Genomic DNA, 22,073 nt, shown 5'->3' with positions numbered 1-22,073 from the left:
AATACAGAGAAACCACAGTGTAATAAATTTAGCTATGTGTGACAGTTGGAAGCTTGTACTCAGGAGCATGAGGAGAGAGAAAATGATACCACAACCACAGGCAGCTACAGAAATGATTAACTTTAAAAGACCATAAAAGTGAACAAATTCTTGTCTTTATCAACATGAAAAATTACGATAAAAAGTTTCGTTAATTTTGACAAGATAGAAATTGGAATTCTGAATTTTACTCTTATTTACTTTTGTAACGGACTTTGGACTTAGAATAAGATACAATGTAACACAATAAGATACTATTCAGTATGAAGAGAAACCAAACAAAATGAAATGAGAAGATGATATAGGATATGATATGATACAATATACCATACTGTATTGTACTTTACCGTACAGTGCAGTCTGATGTCATTAGATACGCCATGGTAAGATATGAAAAGCGATGAAACGAAACAAAAGTATCCAATACTACACAATATGATGTGATACAATATTAAACAATTAAACAGTTTGATACAGTACATTACGAAACGATACATTACGATAGGAAACAATACATCATGATCACAGACTGTAGAAAGAACTGAACAAAGCCTAAGTGATGTCAGCCGTCTGCTTGCAATAGGTGGACTCAAACAGCTTTTCAATTCTTAGCAGACCCCATGTTGAAATCACCGTCTCAACCAAACTTTGGATCAACCCAACAGCAGACAAGAGCCCGCCCACTAAGTTAGACTTCCTGCTAGCTAGTATTCTGGTAGAAAGAAAGGTGGTTCTACCTGTCAAGCTATCTGATAATCAAATGAGACACGCCAATCGGTGCACTGTGAGGTTTTTCCTCAATATAATCACAACGATTGTGGTACAAATAAATTCACCCCCAGTACAGTGAGAGAGCATGAAGACATTAGCTAATGAGACACGTTCCTACAACCAGCCTCAAGTGGACACTTGTGTTATTGCAATCTTTTGTACTTCTGCACTGGCTTAATTTTTGAGGACCGGAGGTTGCTGCTTGATTGCAATATGATACAAAATGATACATTAATGATGGTACATCAGTGGTTCTCAAACGTTGTGGCATGGCACACTGTTGTGCCTTGAGGCAAGTCTAGGTGTGCATTGGGAATTTGTACAACCACGTGTGATAAGTATGATTATGACTATCAAAATATTGGACAACCTCTAAGAAAACTACATTTTTCTGTAGTATTTCTGGGTTTTCTTCCTGTGCCTTTGTTTTATATGCACATTTTTTGGCTAATTTGGTGTAAACATAACTCATCACAGGCACAAAAACTTTTGATTTGCTATAGCAGATTGCATTAAATTATGATATCATACAATATGATACAATATGTTGTGAAATGATCAGATGCAATACAACACGATTTGGTAAGGTACTATACTATATGATGTGGAACAAGAACAATTACATGATACCATACAAAATTATACAATATTATATAACATGATACAGTACAGTGCAATTTGATACTATATAGAACGATAGATACACAACAATGGTGTACAATGCAGTACACTACAACATGATACAAAATTAGTATAAAATGATATGGTGAGATATGATATAAAACAATATGATACGATACAATACAGTACGGTACGATACGGTACGATTCAATACAAAACAGTGCCATACAATACAATATGGTATAAAATGACCCGATAAAATATGATCCAATACCATATGGTATGGCATGGTACAGTACCATACCACAATGCAATATAATACAATACAATATGAAAAATTAATATGATATAATGTGGAATGATATGATTGAAAAGACCATTATGATAACACCATCCTGCTAGTCTGACTGCTTCACACCCATTGCAAGGGATATACATATCTCACATCCTTTTTGGCAACCACCCATAGTTTGAGTTTGGGAAGGGAAGAATCTTAAAAAAAAAAAAAAAAATCTTTAGGGGGAGTCATTGGATGAAAGTTCTGTCAATCTCAATTGGCCAATACTGGCCAATCAAATGTAGTGGGCATGCAAAGCTAAGTAGCGAGAACTCAACACAGTGGCCACTGCTATTGATAACTATCAGTGGAGCCATTTGCTGAAATAAAATCATGACAAATCCAGTAGCTCTGTCGAAGATAATCACTCAATTGGCAGGTATTAAATATCTGCTTCCAGTAGAACTATATGCTGCCAGTAACTATTGCAAACTTATGCTGAGGCTGGTTGGGAGAAAAGCAAAATCAACATTTACGCTTAGAAAAGCTTTCAGTGAGGTTTGTTGCACTCCTTGGTAAAAAGAAATGTTGTACAATTCTGGCTTAATGCTGCTACGCCTACATAAAAGCTAATCACTTCAAATGATAACCAGCTTACAGTAGAACTAATTCCTGCCCCTAGCTACCACCTCTTTATCCTAAAATGATGCTTACTGGGCCATCTGTTGTCAGATCAAGGACAGTCATTCAGAATGGAAGTTTTGCAAGATGAGATCCACCTGATGACAGACATGGACTCTGACCAATCTATCTGCTTTTCAAGGTTACAGTTACTTACTACAACACACGACAACTTACGATACGATAAGATAACATATATACCACATTATACCTGAGCATATTACACATTTTACATTCAGTTGCCAGTTGTATAATCTTTGATATATTAATAATTCTAATTTATTGAACACTAGTGGATTTAGGAGTTGTCTATTGGTGGAGACTGTGAATAGAAATTCTGCTAGACTCAGAGGTTTTTCTCTTATTTCTGTATTTCATCTATAAGGGCCTCTCGAGTATCTCACCTTGAATCCATGTGGACATGTGCAGTGGTAGGACCCAGTAGCATCAGAAACACAGGTGCCATTGTTCTGGCAGGGCACTGCCAGGCAGGGGGCGCACTTTGACATCAGGCTGATATCTACAGGACCTGAGAGAGAGGCAGAAGCACAGGAAGAAAAGAATATGGAAATATTTAGTCATCCTTTGCTCAAAGGTAGTTTAATAGATGGTGTGTTGTGGAAAGGTCTTACAGGATAAGAAAGGAAGGAGCTTAGCAGAGCAATAAATGAGATTTGTTTCAGAGGGCAGATCTTGTAGAGGCAAAGGGAAGGAAAGGATTTGATTCAGTGTGATAATATGAGGTGCCTCCATACATCAAATGAAGTTTGATCCTGGAACCTGAGTCACTGTATACTCTCACTTTATTCTGGCAAACCTCCAAGATCTCCTCTGACACACTGACACAGCAAACTACAACTATAAGGACCACTGCAGTAGCTTTGCTGATGCAGATCTCTGGTTTTCAATACATTTTTATCTTGTTTGTAGAAACCTTTTTCCCTCTTGTTCTGTATCAGGTAAGCCCTTGGGGATAGCTGCTCTTGTACTTTAATAAATGTAGACAGTAACTTCAATACAGACTTGTGTTAGAGAGTGAGCTGAACAAACAGATCAAACACCCACCCACATCAGCAGTGACAATAGTATCTAATAGACAAAGACTTGTGGCAGTTTAGTTTTGAATGCTGAGAATACAACAACAACAATCTTGAGCTGCCAGTGCTTCAAATAAAAGGTGCTTTAGTGGAAGTTTTTCAATGTTATTACTATTAACTTTGAAATAACCATTGTACTAAGGCAAACATCGTAAGCTCACTCAAAAAGGTTCACTAAAAATACAACAACTACCTTTGAAGGCTTCTGGGACTAATCTTAGATATATCATAACCTCCCTAAAAATGCCTTTAATGTCGTAAGTGATGGCATAAATATTCACACTTTTTGAAGTGACTAACCAAATTCAAAAGAGGTCCAGCATTTGGTACTAATAGTCTTACATTTAGGCAAGGCAAGGCAAGTTTATTTGTATAGCACATTTCAGCAACAGGGCCATTCAAAGTGCTTCACACAGGACATTAAAATACAATGACAAATGGAAAAAGAAAGACAATACTTAAAAACAGCAAATAAAACCCACAAAAGATAAAAAAAAAAAAAAAACAAAGATATGAAAGTAAAAGTTATAAAAAATGTTAAAAGAAAAAAAAATTACAAAATTAAATAGAACCCACGAAAGATAAAAACACAGATATTAAAGTCAAAGTTACAGTGCAGAGTTGTAGTTGAAAAAGAAAATTTAAAGTGATAAAGTGTTTTAATCAAAGGCAGCAGTGAACAGGTGTGTCTTCAACCTTGATTTAAAAGAGCTCAGACTTTCAGCAGACCTGATTTTTTCCGGGAGTTTGTTCCAGATATATGGAGCTTAGAAAATGAATGCTGATTCTCCATATTTAGTTCTGACTCTGGGGACACAAAGCAGTCCTGCACCAGACGACCTGAGCGGTCTCGATGGTTCATACTGGACTAGAAGGTTTCTGATGTATTTTGGGCCTAAACCATTCAGTGCTTTATAAGCTAACGGGAGGATCTTAAAGTCTATTCTCTGAGAGACAGGGAGCCAGTGTAGGGACCTCAGAACAGGAGTGATAAGGTCCACTCTCTTGGTCTTAGTGAGGACTCGAGCAGCAGCATTCTGGATCGGCTGCAGCTGTCTGATGGACTTTTTAGACAGACCAGTGAAGATACTGTTACAGTAGACAACTCGACTGAAGATAAATGCATGCACAAGTTTTTCAAGGTCCTGCTGCAACATTAGTCCTTTGATCCTAGAAATATTCTTGAGGTGAAAATACGCTGACTTTGTAATTGTTTTTATTTGGTTTTTGAAATTTAGGTCTGAATCCATGACAACGCCCAGATTTCTGGCCTAGTCTGAGGTTTTTAACTGAAGTGACTGGAACTGCATACTGATTTTGAGAGATTCCTCCTTGGGTCCAAAAACAACTACCTCAGTTTTTTCTCTGTTTAACTGAAGAAAATTATGGCACATCCACTCAGTAATTTGTTCCATCTATTTACCCAGTGCTTGTAAGGGGCTATGGTCACCTGGGGACATTGAAATGTAGAGCTGTGTGTCATCTGCATAGTTATGGTAGTTTATTTTGTTGTTTTCAATGATCTGAGCAAGTGGAAGCATGTAGATATTAAACAGAAGAGGCCCCAGGATGGAGCCCTGGGGGCTTCCACATGTCATTTCGGTCTGCTCAGATTTAAAGTTACCTATTGACACAAAATAATCCCTGTCCTTTAAGTAGGATGCAAACCAATCAAGAACTGTTCCAGACAGTCCCGCCCAGTTTTCCAGTCGCTCAAGTAATATACTGTGGTCGACTGTGTTGAATGCAGCACTGAGGTCCAATAACAACAAGACTGAAGTTCTGCCATGATCTGTGTTTAAGCGAATGTCATTAAACACTTTGACCAGAGCAGTCTCAGTGCTGTGATGTGGTCTAAAACCTGACTGGAAGACATTAAAGCAGTTGTTCACTGTTAGAAAATAATTTAACTGTTGAAACACGGCCTTTTCAATAACTTTACTTAAAAAAGGAAGATTTGATATCGGCCTGTAGTTGTTCATTAAGGTCTTTTCTAGATTGTTCTTTTTTAAGAGCGGCTTATTAACAGCTGTTTTCGGGGTATGTGGGAAGACTCCTGAGATTAGAGACATGTTTACGATCTGTAACAGATCAGATGCCATGATGTGTGAAACCTTTTTGAAAGAATCTGTGGGTAAAACATCCAGACAGCAGCGGGAAGAGTTCAGTTGGTGTAGAATGTTCTCCAGATTTTTGCCACTGATTGGATTAAACTGTGTCATGGTGTTTAAACTGTTTTTAAATGGACATAGCACAGATCCTGAACCTGGTGTGGAGGGATTCACTGCCTGTCCTGAATTTTCTCTTTAAAGAAAGGCCCCAGCAGAATGAAGTTCAGGTGCTATTGACACAGGGGGGTTTGTTCATCTCTCAACAGTAGAAAACAATGCTCGAGCATTATTTCTGTTTCTGGTGATTATGTCTGAGAAGAAGGACCGCCTTGCATTCCTCAGCTGTAGAATGTAAGTGTGAAGTTTCTCTTTATAGATGTCAAAATGAAATGGGGATCACCTGAGTGCGGTGAATTTGTCACGAGTGATTGTAGTAGAAAGACACGTGTGTCTGGAAGGTCCAGTCACCGGTTAATCAGTATACCTGGCTACCATTACACCATGAAGACAAAAGAACACTCTAGGCAATTTAGAGAAAAGGTTATTGTAAAGTATAACAACATTTTTATAACAACTATTGACTATTACTCATTTATAATATCGATTAAGGTAGAAAAATCCAAGGGAGTGAATACTTTTTAAAGACAGTAAAAACCCCTTCAAAAAATAAACTTGTAAGTGTACCAAGACAGTAAATAATTTAAAAAAAAAAGTTTGGAAAGATGCAAAATGATATTTAGCATTCTTGCAGAGTGTTGTAAAATATCAGTGTGAAACAAGACAAATAAAGTGAAATTACTGAATAATCGCTGCAAAAAGCACTTATCTGCAATACACATAATCATGGCTACAGTTAGCTGATAGAGAAAGAACCAGAATACTAAGTATGTAGGTTGTCTGTAAAACTAAAATTGACATGAGATTTGCTGCAATTTATCTCTCTTTCAAACCCCTTTGCTTCCAGGGATTAACCCCATGCTGAAATACTGATATATGGATGAGTAGTGGAAAATACTGTAGGAGGGGAAGATGGGAGAAAAAGAGGAGCATTACATAGAGTGGAAAAAGTAGATTATTTACCTTTACACTGGAATCTGTTGAGCGGTGTGGTGAGCAGCAGCCGGTCAGCCATGTCAGGAGGTCCCGTACACCGAGCAATGCCTACACAACACACACTTGTTGGCATTTATCATTTACTTTGCAACTACTTTACACTCTAGCATGGATTAAACCAGGCAGAAATTAAAATATTCAGGCTGATTTTGGAAAAATTGCCTGCTGATTGTGACTTTTTTCTCTTACCAGGTTCTTTAAAGCCAGCCTTGACCCACTGAGAGAGCCAACGCAGGTCACAGTTACAGTACAGAGGGTTGGCACCAAGAGCACTACAAACAAAGGCACACAAGATTATCATTAAAAGACACTTTCATCCAAAATACTAACATTCACAAACAGAAATCATGCATGACGCTTTACTCACAGGTGAGACAGAGCAGTGAGGTGGTTGAAAGCTCCTTCAGGTATTGTTGAAAGGTCGTTACCATGGAGAGTGCTTGAAGAGAGAAGGAGAGACCAATAAAAAGTTATTTTTATTATAATTAAACACTAAAGTGACCTTGCAACAAAGTCTAGGGCCCCCATGCTGACCCCTTGTTACCTTTAATGTGCAGGTAATTAACTGGATTAAATATGAAGTGTTTCATTTTAATTCAATTTTTTGCAAAAAGAAGGATAACATGAGGAGGGAGCAAATTTTATCCAGATGTGCCATTCAGTGCTTCTAGGACCACCCAGCCAACTGAGCAACCAAGGGAGAAGGACCTTCATGAAATGTACCATCTCCTGTGTGGAGATGGTACAAAGCTCCAGAAGGATAACCATCACTGCAGCCCTCCATTGATCTGGGCTTATGGCAGAGTGACTAGACAGAAGCCTAATGCTAAACTGCTAGGCTTTCATGTGGAGTTTGTTGCAGAATGGAAAGCACCTGAGTTAAAAAATTCAAGCGTTTGTGCAAAGGATCTTAATACTTATGTCAATATGATATTTCAGTTGTTTATTCTTAAAAGATTTGTCATAATGGGGTCCTATGTTTTTCTTCCTCTGTGACATCAGGCTGCAACATAACAAAATAAAATAAAACAAAACAAAACAAAAACAGAAAGGGGTTGAACACTCTCTGAATGACTGTATTAGTGTTTGTAAATGGTACTACCAAGATCCTGGAGCTGTATTTAAGGCACCATAACTGATCTTATAATGAATATGTTAGCAAATTTCCTGCTTTATATCCATCATACCAGAAGTAAATGAAACTGACAGCACAGCAGCTTTGATTTTCAGCAAGTTAATACACCAACTCTGACTGGCTGCATGTTAAATTATTGAGATTATTTGTTGTTCCTCAGTTGCAGACACAAAAACACCCCCTTCTTTAATGGCAAATAAATCAAATATTTATGAAAGAATAACATAAAATAAACAGAACTCTTTTCATTGTTCGGCAATAAAGCTTGTGCTGGAATATAAACTGTCTCATATGGTCATCGGGCAAACTAGAGTGCTTGTGAGAGGGCGAGAGAGCAAGAGAGAGATAGAGAGAGAGAGAAAGAGAGAGAGTATATGAAAGAAAAAGGGACAAAAACTGTCAGAGGGACAAACTGCAGGCTTTGATGTGTATCGGTGCGAGTATGTGCATTTCTTTTTTTTTTTTGCCTTTGGGTTTTTGTACGTGTGCATGTTAGAAACTTCAGTCTCTGTGGGCTCTGCAGAGCGTGTGTGTCCTTTGTGTCTCGCCATTTGAGTGTGTTGCCTGCTGGATATAAGTTCACATTCCATTAGAGCGAGGGGCTGCAGCAGGGGACAGCTATCAAACCAACACTACTGTGTGTGGGTGTGTGTGTGTGTGTGTGTGTGTGTAATATTTTTCATGTGTGCATATTTCACTGTGTGCACGTTCAGGTCAGTGTATACCAGACTCAACACTGCTTCATGTGAGTGCGTCCATGAAACTTTATGTGTTTATGTGCTACTGCATACAGCGGTCTAACAGCCCCCGCGTAAGGCTGGCCCAGAGGGGGTTATGGGTAATGAGGAAGTGACAGTGATGGCTGCCTGGCAACCAGTTGCTATGTGGGGGCAGAGAGGGATCAGTCCCAACGGCAACATCAACAAAAATGAAAGGAAGGAAGAAAGGAGGGAGAGATCGCTAAAGTTCTGTAAGGTGAAAGAAACAGTCGATATGAAGAGAAAAGGCCAAGAACAAAGATGACTTCTCAGATGGGAAAACTCAAAGTTTTTCCCTTTGAACAAACAGCAGTGCCAAAATTCAAGAAAAGTTTTCCACAGAGCATAGTGCGAAGTAAAAGTCCCAGATCTATTATCATTATCTGTTTAGAAGAATTTGCACATATTTCAAAATGCACATATTTCTATACTTTTATAAACTATTATAGCTTTGCACAAAAGACATAAACAATGAGATTCAGCAAAGCAAATAAATGACAGAAGCATTAGTGGGGTTCCCACTCAAATGTATCGCAACAATGAGACAAATCAGGGATGACAGGGGCACTGACTGTGAAAATCGGGGCTGATGTTGATACCAATATTTTGTCATTAACTTATTAAAATTATTAAACTTATTTCACAAAGATACATTTTTTTTTAAAATAACTGCAGCATAGCCTGATTAGCATGAAATGAACTGCTACTTCCTGTTTTCAAATCAACCTTAACCTGAGCTATACTGTAATAAACAATCATGTTTTATCTTAAATCTCAATTAGTGATGTTATAAAAAAAAAACCTGACGTATTGCCTAGCCGTACCTCATAACCGAATTCCTGGTTAGATTCATGTTTTTCTCTACAAAGATTAGCCTCTCTACCTTGTTGTAGCTAAGTCGGTTTCTCCTCTAATAGGATATGAAGCAGCCCTGGTGGCTGAACCAGCCTATGGGGGGTTTGCCAGTCAGTTGTGTGTCAAGCTTTGACCTCCTCATTAAAACAACGCTACATTTACCAGGATCTAATAAGACAGTGATGCAGCAAAGTGGATCAGATTCTCTTTGTTCTAATCTTTTGCTAACAGCCTGTAATAAAACAGTGTTTGTCTTGTTTTAGCATCATCATCAGTTGCTCCACAAGTAAAAGACGTTTCAGGGCTCTTACTGAGGGGATCCCGTCTGTAGCTGATGAATCTGATGCACTCACTACTCTCATCAGCTGTTCAAATGGAGAGAGAAGTGTGATAAAGCTTCAGACTGGCTGTGAAGATAAGTCGCGGGGAGATCTTGCCATTTGTTATTGTCCCAAGAGGCTTTGCATCATATTAAACATAAACTTTTTTGCCTGAATGAGTCCTTACTTTGAGGACCAAAAGTCACTCAAGTCTATTCTTGTTTTTGTTATTGATTTTTTTAATGGTTGGCAGAGCAGAAGGAAGCAAAAAAACGTTAGAATTTTGATAACGCTCATCTATGCAGAAATCCCTTCCTGCTGCCCATCTGAAGTCCTCTGCTGTTGACCTGACATCATCTGCAAGCATCTTTAAAGGGAAATGCTAACCACACTGAGCTATTTAAAAGCTATTTAAGTAACTTACCAGATTATAGTATTTAAACTGAAACCAAACGCGTTAAAATACAATAAAGACATGTTCTTCTGTCACTGAACAATGAAGGGTCAAGCATGTGTTCAAATTTGCAAGTTAACACCAAACGCATTGATTGTGTGTGGGTTCATGTCTGCCTCGGCTCCCATGTGTGTGAGAGGATGGTCAGGCAGCAGAATTCATGTGCACACTGTGCCTGTGTGGGTTTGTGAGACAGAGGGTGGACAAGCAGATGGATGACTGAGAGAAACAGAGGCTGAAGGTCGATTCATCAAACACAACACTGGGCGGATAGAAAAAGAGAAGAGAAGGAGAAAAAGAGGAGAGGAGGGGTGGAGGCGAGAGAGGGACCAGGGCATGCAGATGGAGAGGGAGTATTAAAGAGGGGATGAGAGATCGTCACTTTTATCTTTTTCAGGACCCTGAAACAACAAATGATTGGATGGCTGTGACTCATTTTGTGACTGGGTCTTAACATGGCACTCGGTCTGGCACCCGGGGAATGATTAAACTTTGATTTAGCTTGCTGTTATAACTAGCAAAGGGGACTGTTGAATATTGAATCCACTGCGGCACTTGAAGATAAAGCTCGCTACTCACAGCAGGCGGAGTGACTTGAGTCCGTCGAAGGCATGGACCGGGATGCAGCGGATCTGGTTGTAGCTCAGGATACTGGAAGACAGAGGACAAGACAAGGTCACAAGACTGTTTCTGACTTAAGATCCAGTATTACAGTCTTGCATGCACTGGTTTGTGGTGTATTTTCTGGCTACTCCCCTGAAGACATTAAAACCACATTATGAAGAGATTAAATACTAAAGAGGTGACACAGCACACCTAGAGCATTGACTATGTAAAAAGATAGACAGCACAACAGCTCACCAAAAGTGAAGCCAAAAACATTTGGAGCCTACCCTAAAGACAGGCTGAAATGTCTGTCATAAGCCCCGCCTCCACCATATTAACAGATGAGACATAGGTAAAATTTATAAAAATTTATGTCAAATAAAATGTCCTTGCACATGGTTTCTGTCTATATATATTTATTTCAGATTATTCTTTCTAATGAGGAACATCTTTAAACTACTGATGTAACTAAATGTTAGAAAAGAGATATAAAATCAAGACCGACAGCTCTTTTGACAAACACAACTGATGCCGAACGAGCTGAAGAGGCATCATCCATCTTTACATACAGTTAATGGTATGGAGCATGTAGCCACTGTACAGACAATGACACAATCATTAGCCCCCCCTAAGAAATGTCCCTTTATCCCAAGTATTTTCAAAGTGCTGTTTATCAGAGCGAGGAATTTTCAACAGTTTTTCTTAACATCCTAGTTTTATTTTGTATGCTTACATTATTTTACTTTGCACAAGGAAAAAAATAATTTCACAAAAACAAAAACTACCAAGGTCTACATTATTAGCCCCCCTGATACTTAGAGATGTGCCTCCTTTTTGCTGGATAACAGGCTGCAGTCATTTGTTGTAGGTTTTAACAAGTCTGAAGAATCCCAGCCCATTCTTCTTTGATGGTCTTCTGGCATGGACCTTGGTCTTCAGTTCACTGCACAGATTGTCAAAGGGATTCAAGTCAGGGCTTTGTGCAGGCTGGCCTGTAACGTTCACTTTGGTCTTCTGGAGGTAGTTCTTCACCAGGAGCCACGTATGTTTTGCGCCGTTGCCGTGTTGGAAGATAAAGTGATGACCCAGACCCAGCTTCACTGCTGACTGCTTGGACTTTTCTTTTAAAATCTTCACATCACCTTCTTTCTTCAGGGTTCCTTCCACTTTCATGAGATTCTCAGTTCCAGACGCATGGAAACATCCCAACAGCACAATACTCCCACCGCCACGTTTCACTGTGGAGATGGTGTTCTGTGGGTTATACGCCTCTTCTTCGTTCTCCAAACATCAACAATGTCTCTTTGGCTAAAGAGCTGTAGTTTGGTCTCATCTGACCAAATGACATGCTTCCAATATGCAGAAACTTTCTCCAGGTTGCAAACTTCAGACTGGTTTGAAGATGTTTCTTCTGCAGAAATTGAGTTTTTCTTGGTCCATTCCTGTGCAGGGCTCTGGTGATGGTCTTCTTTGAGACTACAATTCCTGACTTGGCAAAGTCCTTATCTAGTGTCTTGGCAGTTGTTCTTGGGTCTTTCGACACATCTCTCACTAGTTTTCTTTCCAGGGTCTTTGAAATCTTTCTCTTCCTACCTCTGCCAGGCTTGTTCTGCACTGTGTGGTGCTCTTTGAATTTCTTGATTATATTTCTCACTCCAGTTCTTGACACTTGGAAACACTGGGATGACTTTCCTTCTCCTGCTTTCTAAGCATCAACATTTTTTTTCTCAATTCTAAACAGATTTCTTTTGTTTTTGCCATGATGCTTTCTGGAGAGACAGCTCAAACCCCTGCTGAAGTTTTTTATCCCGTGTGTAAACTGCAAGACAACCCTCATTTTTAATTTGATGTTACATGCTTTGAGTATCACAGGTGCACAAGAGCACATCGTTGCACAGCAGTAGTTTTTGCTGTGGCTCAACACAAAGGTCAGTTCTAAATCGGGCCAATAATCAAGACCCTGTTAGCTTTTTGTGGTATTGAAATAATTTAGTTCCTGTATGTAAAGTAAAATAATGGAAGCATCCCAATTAAACTAGGATATTTGTAAAAGCTATGTTGAAAATCCCTTGCTCTGTTTTTACAGCATTTGGGAAATACTTGAGAAAAATGAAAATTTCATTGAGGGCCTTTGTAATCACCTGTAGGTTAAACAAGAAGACACAAACAAGGCAGCCACATTCAAAATGAAGCAGAAAATGTAGATTAAAAACTGTCAGAGGCAAAGACTTTGGGAAGTCATATTTCCCTTTTCAAAAATACTAACGAGACAAAAGTTCAGCTTTAAAAAAGTAGTGAAGAGGACAAACTCAAAGGGCAGACTTGATCAGGGTCAAAGGAGATAACGTTGTCCGTTTCATGGTGCTATCATTATTTTAATATAATTAAGCCTGAGACGATGGTGTTAATGCAAAGAGCTGACTGCTGCCGACTGATATGTATCTTTAATACAAAAGCAGCCTGAAACAGTAGTTCTCAGCAGTTTTTTAGCTCATGATGCTGAACAATAAAATAACACCTCATCATAATGGCTGATTATCAGGAAGCATAAAGGTGTCTTGCTGGAAAAAAAAAAAAAAAAAAACTTTTTCTTTAGCTGTAGGTCAACAAATGATGTTAAAGTCAAACAAGAGGTCCTGAGAGTGAATGAATCAGCAGATTTGGGAGGATTATTGTAGAGAATGAAAAAGAGAAAACCGGATCAAATTATCAAGGCATTTACTTTAGAACTTTTTAAAGTTGTAATTTGGGGCCTTAATGTGGTGGGGTATTTTTTTTCACATCGATCTGGGCAAAAGAAGTGTTTGAGAAAGGCAGAACCTTTTGAAAAATCTCAGAGAGTGATTGGAGAAATGATCTGTCCATCACATCAGAGCTAGAAAAAAATATGACAAGCCATTGCCATAAGCCCAGATCAGTGGAGGGCAGCAGTGATGTTTGCCTTTCTGGATCTTTGTTTCATCTCCACACAGGATCTCTGGAGCTCAGTCAGAGTGACCATCAGGTTCTTGGTCACCTTTCTTAATGACGCCCTTCTTCCCTGATTGCTCAGTTCCTGGAAGAGTTCTGCTTGTGCCAAACATCTTCCATTTGAGAATTATGGAGGCCACTGTGCTCTTGGGAACCTTCAGTGCAGCAGTAATTACTCTGCAACCTTCCCCAGATCTGTGCCTCGCAACAAGCCTGTCTGTGAGTTCTGCAGGCAGTTCCTTTGACCTCGTGGTTTGGGTTTTGCTCTGATATGCATCATCAGCTGTGAGGCATGTCAAACCATGTCCAATCAGTTCAATTTACCACAGGTGGACTCCAGTCAATGTGTAGAAACATCTCAGCAGAGATCAAGAGAAATGGGGGGAACCTGAGCTACAGCATCAGGCTGCAACATAACAAAACTGAAAAAAGTGAAAAGGGTCTGAATACTTTCTGAATGCACCTTAAAAGGGCATTGCACAATGTGTACAAGCAAATTTCCCTGGATAAAAAAAAATAATCCTTTATAAAGAAAAAAAATATACAAATCGTGGGCAAAAACGACTCCTCCAACAGTAAAATACATCCATATGTTAGAGTGTCAGTTTAGTGTTGGAAAGAGCTGAAATCATGAGAATTTAAGTTTTAGGGAGAAAATAACAGAAGGCAGCACTGGGAAATTTCTAAAAGGAGGAATACAAGAATGCAAAAGCTAAGAAAGGGAAGACATCACAAAGAGAATATCTCAAAAGCTGAAAATTAGGTAGAGGATATAGTGAGGAGAGGGCATAAGAAATGAGGTAAAGAGGACTGGAGCAACCACTGAGAAACAAAAAACCCATGGAATTAGAAGAGGAGCAAAAGATGAAGACACAAACAAGAAAGAAGAAGCAAGAAAATATGAAGAAACAGGGAGGAGAGGAGCCTGGGAGATTAATCAAAGTTAGAGAGGAAAACGGATTTATCTCCTGGTTTCTGACACGCACACACAGCCAATATATAACATAAAGACCTTGGCTGGGAGTATGTGTGTATGCATGAGTAGTTGTGCATGTCGCCATGGTTACTTACAGTGTGGCCAGCTGAGTCATGTTGCTGAAGGTGTACGGGGCCAGTGTGCTGATGCTGTTGTTGCTTAAGTCCCTGTGTAGAAAGATGCATACAGTAAACACACACAGACAAAACATCCTGCACAGTGCATGTAATTTACAGACTGTCTGCACTGTCATTAGGCATGTATGTATTCTGTTCAAGGTAATAGGAGCGGTACGTACACCAGTGACAGCTGCTTCAGGGCTGCTAGCTCCTTGGGCACAGATGTCAGCATATTACCCTCTAGGTATCTGTAAGAAAGGTGCACAGTTAATTTAATATGTATCACATCAATTTATATGGCCAAAAATAGGCCTACAGGGAGGAGAAGTGGCGGTATGGCACATAAAGTTGTAACTTCTGACAAATGAAAGAGTCCAGAAGATGGAGAAATAAGAGGCAGCTAAAAAGAGTTTGGAGCAGATTCACTGTGCTAACATTACCTTACAATACAATACAATAACTTTATTTATCACCCCCGGGAAATTCAATTGTCTGGAGTCTCTCTCATCTGTTTACGGTAGAATTATAAAGTCTAATTGCTGATGGCATGAAAGATTTTCTAAATCTGTCCGTCCTGCAGCAAAGGACATGGTTGACATGGTACTGCTCCTGTTTAATTCATTATTATCTGATATTCTGGTGAGTGAAAATGAATTTCCTAATCTCCAACATAAAAATAGCTAATTTCATGACATGTTAGCATCAGTATAATGGTATTACTTGTAAGTTGTACAACCTGGTGCTTCTGTTTAATTTCTTTCCCCAGAGTGCATATGGCCCTTAGGTTGCACCACACATGCATGGTTGGCCTGGGTTCAAGTCTGGCTCCTCTCCAGCATGTCATGCCCAGTTCTCTCATCCCTGTTTGCAATTCTAACCAACGTCCTATCCCTCATAATTAAGGCAAAAAAATGCTAAAAATGTATCTAACAAAAATTGCACAGAACCGTGTGCACACACATTTTATGAGTCACTGCTCTCTTTCCTCTCTCTCCCAGGTCATAAGTAGGTCATGTGGACAGTATGATGGAGTGTCTTCTACAGCCTAATCAATACCTAATCACTGCTATTGACCCTGTAGAGCTGGCCTATTTCACAGCTGGAGTGCTGTGTGTGTTTATGAGTTTGTTGGTGTCTATGTGCAATTTTTTGCTCCCCTACCTGAGTACAAATTCTACTTTTTCCAGTTAGGAAAAAAAAATAAAATCTTTATAAACATTGTTTTACCCATGTTTACCTTACATCAATTCCAAAGATTTCCTTCATTGATCTCTCAGTCACAGAGATCTTATTAAATACAGTATGAGTTTAAAATGAAGAAGGTACAGGATGTAAAGTAACTGCTGTTGCATTCAGGGGAAATTCAAAGGTGAAAAAGACTGAAAAAATACTATTATTTTTTTCATCTATTTTTAGTGTCCATTTGAAGGCAGTTTTGTTTGGTCAGGACATTTAACTTTATGCAGTGACAGATTTTTCTTAAGAGGATCCTGAGAAAATGTGTAGCTGTTTTTGTAGTTGTTCCAATTGAGCAAAGAAAAATGCCCCTTATCGCTCGATTAAAGGCGTGAGTCTGCAGGGCAATGTGCACACACAGAGGTCACACAAGAATGAAAAGGGAAGCCAGGGGATGTTGGGAACAAGTCCATTAAAATTCAAAAGAAGAAGAAACAGAAAAAAGAAGTACTTCTTAACAGAAGCAGAGCATTTGGATGTGAGAAAAAAATTAGAGTTTATGTACAGTATTATTCATACTCAGAAGGATCAGGACTCAAGATGCACATCAGATAAAGTGATATCAATTAGTTTGTTCTTAATCTGAGCAGCAAAAATAGCCAGAAAAACTGATTATAAATCAATATTAATACCATTTTACGTAACTAGGCTTCTAACTGGTTTCACCCACATTTTAGCTTCTTTACTCTGGTTCCCTGTTAGTTTTAGAAGTGTTTCTAAGATTTTCACTGTTAAAACACTTAAGGATCTGGTTCCAAGCTACTTATCAGAACTTTATACCCCCTATCAACCAGCCCATAAAACTTAGATCCTCCAGCACGGGCCTGCTGGTTGTTCCAAAGTCGAAACTTACGACCAAAGGTGATAGGGCTGTTTCCATGTGAAGTCATTTTTTGTCTTTCACTGTGAGCATTTTTCCTTAAAATCCTAATTTTATCTTCAAGTTTTATTGCATACTCTCCTCTGTTTTGTATTTTATGCCTTCATTTGGCTCTTTTGCCTCAATTTCTTCTCTTATTTTGTTTTAGAGCTTCTACTCCCTCCCCTCACTTTTAATGTTTTTACCTCTTTTTGCTTTGATCTGTTTTATTATTAATGATAATCTGGTGCATGCTCTGACCAGAAAGTAGATGATTAGCTCTAGCTCAGTGGTCCCAAACCACCAGGCCATGGACAGGTGAGTCATTTGGTATTGGGCTACACAAAAAGCATAAATAATTTATTTTATTCTAATTTTATTGACTATCAGAATCTGGAAGACGTTTTATTAGATAAATGATGGGATTCTCTTCTCTTCCTCCATCCATCTGTGCCTCTTGACCTCTTTGCACATGTCAAGACATCGAGACACTTGTCTTGGTCATGTGATACCCAAAAATTGAGCCCATAATCTAGCTAAGATGAGTAAAAAACAAACACACTTCAGGTGTAGTTGTCTCGTTGCAGAGAAACAACCTTTCACTTATTCAGGATTATGGTGAGTTTTATTTTTTCTGCACTTTGTTTTTACATCATTTGTATCATTTAATCTCGGTGTATTTATCCCCAAAACATTGATGGATGGCCCATGACAATGTTGTCTTTCATGAAACCAGTCTGTGGTGCAAAAAGGTAAGGGACTGCTGCTCTAGAGCACTTGGCGCAAACTATGTGGAAAGTGGGGTTAAGAACAGGTGGCGAAAGATGCTCACTGTTAAATCTCATTTTGCAAAGATTTTGAAACTTTTACTGCTCTTGCAAAGCTTACAGATTTAACCTTTTTTTTTTTTTTTTTTTTTTTTTTTTTTAAAATGGAACTTTGCCCTTATTACTTTACTGCTTTTAAAAGAAATTTCCCAGATAAATATCACAAATACCCAAGGACACTTTCTGGTATTCTCTCTCAGCTGTCTGTAAACACTCTGACAGTCTCCCTGTCCCCCTCCATTTGGCATTAGAGTCAATAGAAAGCAGTGACTCTGCAGAGATTCATTCATTTATCAAAACAAAAATATGAACTCAGGAAGACCTGCAGCCCTCACTTCGCGGTAAGGTCATATAGGAAGAAAGAAAGAGTGAGACATGGTTTGCTTGTATGTTTTAAATGGTTTAGAAATTCCTGAAGCAGCAGAGGGCAAACTGCCGCATCAATATTGCTCTGCAGCAGCGTGTGATTGTGTGAGCTTATTTGTGTGTGGCTGTGACTTTGAACTTCAGTGGAGGGTAAGCGTTGACAAATGCACATTTCTGTTTGTGTGCATGTTAATTTGAGTTGCCGATCATTGGCTTTAGTGTGTTTATATCTGAACAAAAATGAGCAGATATTCTTTTGTTTAAATTAGCCCAGGTGTGGGTGTTCTTATGAGTGTTTGCATGGTTAACATACAGCTCGGTGGTGTCCTTGGGAATGCCCTTGGGTAGAGAGTGCAGCCCTCTGTTGCTGCAGCGCACCACGCTGTCTGAGCACGTGCAGACATCAGGGCAACCAGACGCAGGAAGACAACCATTATCCTCTGCACCTGGAGAGAGAGGAGTGGAGAGGGAGAAGAGGGGAAGAGATGGACAGACGATTTAATAAATGGTCAGAGGTGAGACTGAAAAGTGACACAGAGAAGGATAAACGAAATGATGAGAAGAGTCAGACAAAAATAAGGGGAGAGAGAGGGATGTAAAGGATAAGACTGGCTGGAAGAGCACCACTTGGTCAATTCCAGTCAGCTCTGCAGTCAGCACTTTTAACAGTACTTAACAACCCATATCAAATGACCAGGGGCTGCTAAAATCAGCTGCATGGTGTGTTTTAGCAGCTGGCTCAGGCCCCGATAGCAGGTCACAGTGATGCTAAAACCCTCAGATGATTTTTTTGGGGGGAAAAAAAGAGCAGATGTTGATGATAGGATGGCCTGCAACAACTCAGAGGTGATCTGTGTAACCACACAGGAGCTGTTTCAACCTCTGCAGTCATCAGTGCCTTTAGTTCCTGCATTTTTTTGTCCTTTAGAGATGTTAGTCATTCTCACCCCCATTTAAATGATTGAGGTTTGATTAGCAGGTTAAACACCAGTAGTGTAAATATGCATAAATGTGGCATATCTGCAGAAGTGTTATTGAAGTCAAACTATGGTCATTGCTCTTTTTATAAGCATTTAATCTTTAGTGAGATATATATGCTGTGTTTGTTAATAAGGGGTTGTGGGGAAAAAGTTTGGATTCATTGATTCATTAAAAGAAAAAAGAAAATTGTCCAATGAATTGATCTAGTGTGCTACAATGTTCCATATGCATCATTATTAATGCTTATGTGTTAAAATGACAGAGTTTTGCCTACCCAAACTGATGAATCAATCTTGTGGAAATTTCAGAGTGTTTTATTTTACGCTTTTATCTTCTTTCAGGATGCGTCATTGCATGCTTATCTGAAAATACAGTATCACTTATTCAAGGGAAAAAAACATTATTCTTAGAGAAAAAGCGAAACTACAGCTATTACATGATAAGTTTGTTGTTCTTCATTTATTCATCAACAAATAAGTACTTCCAGTAAAACTGCTTTAAAAATTTGGTCTATTTAAATGGATCAGTAGGAGGGTTCAGGCTGTGCAGCTAGAAAAAAAAAAGAACATCTGAGTGATTGTAATCATTAAAGCCTTAGAGATAAGAAGGATCACAGGCTAGAGTGTTGTTCTTGGCTTAAAACATCTCCTGTTTCCTTGATTGGCAGACAAACACATACACAGCTTAAATCTGGTGCTGCAGCAGTCGCTAGATGAACCGTGTTCCCAAATGTAAAAGCTGAGTTAAACCTATTCTGAAGGATAATGAGGGCTGTACACAGAGCCAATCAAAACACAACCCTCTTCTTCTGTATGTTTGAGAGAGAAAAAATATGAATGAGAGAGGCCAAGTTCATACTCATCTATTTTAGCATCGCACACAGCTGTAAGCTGCAGTGATATGCATGCACACGTTGAGTTTCGTATTTGTTAAATAGCTCTGTCTCTCTGCCCTTTGGCAACTTTCTAAATCACTTTGTAGTTTTATAATTATGCTGTTTAAATGTCAGGTAAATGGGCGCTTATGTGCTTGATATACAGCAGCATGTGCACGAGTGTGGGTGTGTGTGTGTGTGTGTGAGAGAGTGTTATCTTGTGAGTCCACAGGGAGGTGTAGCTGTTGGCTGACTCTCTCCACAGTCGGCTGACTGGACTAACATCTAAATGTGCGCTAAATATCTTCTTACAAATTCAATTATCTTTACCTTTCCCCCTGGCTACCTCTGGACAACTTAACAGTCGTTTCACTCAAGTAAAAATAGAGCGGACACCGGGGGACTGGTTGTGTGTAAATGTACTGTATCTGACTTGGGATTAGCACAGATTTAAGTTTAGACTACAAATGTTATGATTCTAAGGTCTCCATAAGGACAAAAGTTTATGGGTGCGTTAAATCAGCCTTCCAAGTCTATGTTTGTACAGCTGATTGAGTTCAGAGATAGATGTGTGTGTGGGTAGGTGTGTGTTTGCGCACTAGACTCAAAAATGAATATTAAGATCTGATACCATCTTGGAGTTTTCCTACTTGGGCCAACTCAGCTAACTACTTTCCAAAGTCATTTTCAGTAAATGGTTGCAGCGCAGCAACAGGAAATTAGAAAAGTGTAATGAAGTACAAAAAAAAACCTCAGGATGCAGAGAAAGAGAGAGAGAAAGAGTGGGAGTACAAGGTGGCAAGAGGGAAGAAAAAGTAAGATCAAAAAGAGTTTAAAGTGTAAAACTATAAAGAAAGGAAATGGAGTAAGAAAATAAAGATGTAATAGAACGGCAGATCCAGACCAGACTCAGTCTGTGGTGTCAAACTTGGCAGCCGTGCCGAGGGCCTGAGTTGCTGCAGGCAGGCATTGTGGTGGTAACACAAAAGTCACATTAGAAACCACAGGCTGATGTCATCCATGGCTGCTGTTTGCCAGTGGTTACTGATTATTCTGTCCTCACTGTACCCTGCTGAGGATGTGTTTTTCATGTTGTATCTGATGGGATGCTGAATGCTCATACGTATTCAGTAAATATCTTGCAGGAAAGAGTATTTGCATGGATTTGAGTCTCTTGTTTTTTAAGGGATTTTGAAGCATCCTGTTTTTGTTTGGATCTTCAATCTCTAAACTTGATTCAGAATACATCACTACTGCTCATTTTCTTTAAAAGATGAAACCTTAAAATTAATATAAAAGTCTTGGGAAAATTTGGACTCTCATGGTAAGACGCTCTAAGTAAATTCCTAAAAGAAACATTGGAATGTGGATTCCATATCAAGCATCTTCTGATATCCAATGCTCAACTGCAGGAGGAATTTCCTCAGGGCATTATCAGTACACACGTGGAATACACCACTGTACCTTTTTCACTTGACACATGTCTGCTGAGTGACACATGTCATTTGTTTCAGGTTTCAGGCTGCTGCCTTCACATCCTGTGGAAGAATGCTGACTACTAGAAAACTAAGTGTTGATTTTAACAGAATTAAAGTGACATTCAGATAAAATCCATGTAGCAAGTATTTTTTTGACAACTTTCTTTTACCCCACAAATTTTCCATCAAATCTCCAAGTTTATTCTTTGCAATTTCTGAATGGGCTTGATAAGTCAGCCTTGATATATAGACAAATCTGGAGAAAAAACGGAAGTTGACTAGCCGCCATTACTGCGGTGGACTCTCACCACCTTACTCCAAGCATTCTAATAAAAGTTGACTTGTAAAGTGAACATTTCTTCGCTTGCTGCGACTTTCTAACCTTGCAAAGCAGATGGATACGCCTGTTTCCTTGTTTCTCACTGGCAAATCCATCTTGCAAAGCTCCCATCTGAACCGTTTTGGCCCAGTAACAAAGTGACAGGACCAATCAGCGATGAGAAGCAGTACTTTCAGGTGCGGCAGAGTCGTGCTACAAGTCTAGCGTGA

General features: G+C 39.1%; 1 protein-coding gene across 1 annotated transcript in view; it reads right to left on the bottom strand.

The window, feature by feature from the left end:
• The window catches only part of slit3 (slit homolog 3 (Drosophila)), a 436,863-nt gene that overhangs the window by 47,026 nt on the left and 367,764 nt on the right, over nt 1-22,073 (bottom strand). Inside the window, exons 20-27 of the mRNA XM_041797351.1 lie at nt 18,505-18,637; nt 15,083-15,151; nt 14,880-14,951; nt 10,812-10,883; nt 7,078-7,149; nt 6,900-6,982; nt 6,678-6,758; nt 2,794-2,918 (exon numbers count right to left, since the gene is read on the bottom strand). Of these exons, the coding sequence (XP_041653285.1) occupies nt 2,794-2,918; nt 6,678-6,758; nt 6,900-6,982; nt 7,078-7,149; nt 10,812-10,883; nt 14,880-14,951; nt 15,083-15,151; nt 18,505-18,637 (707 nt within the window). The remainder of the gene's footprint in view (nt 1-2,793; nt 2,919-6,677; nt 6,759-6,899; nt 6,983-7,077; nt 7,150-10,811; nt 10,884-14,879; nt 14,952-15,082; nt 15,152-18,504; nt 18,638-22,073) is intronic.

The sequence above is a fragment of the Cheilinus undulatus genome, linkage group 10, assembly GCF_018320785.1.
Source record: "Cheilinus undulatus linkage group 10, ASM1832078v1, whole genome shotgun sequence".
Classification (NCBI taxonomy): domain Eukaryota; kingdom Metazoa; phylum Chordata; class Actinopteri; order Labriformes; family Labridae; genus Cheilinus; species Cheilinus undulatus.
The sequence above is the reverse complement of the archived record's forward strand: the minus strand, read 5'-3'. Positions and strand labels throughout refer to the sequence as shown.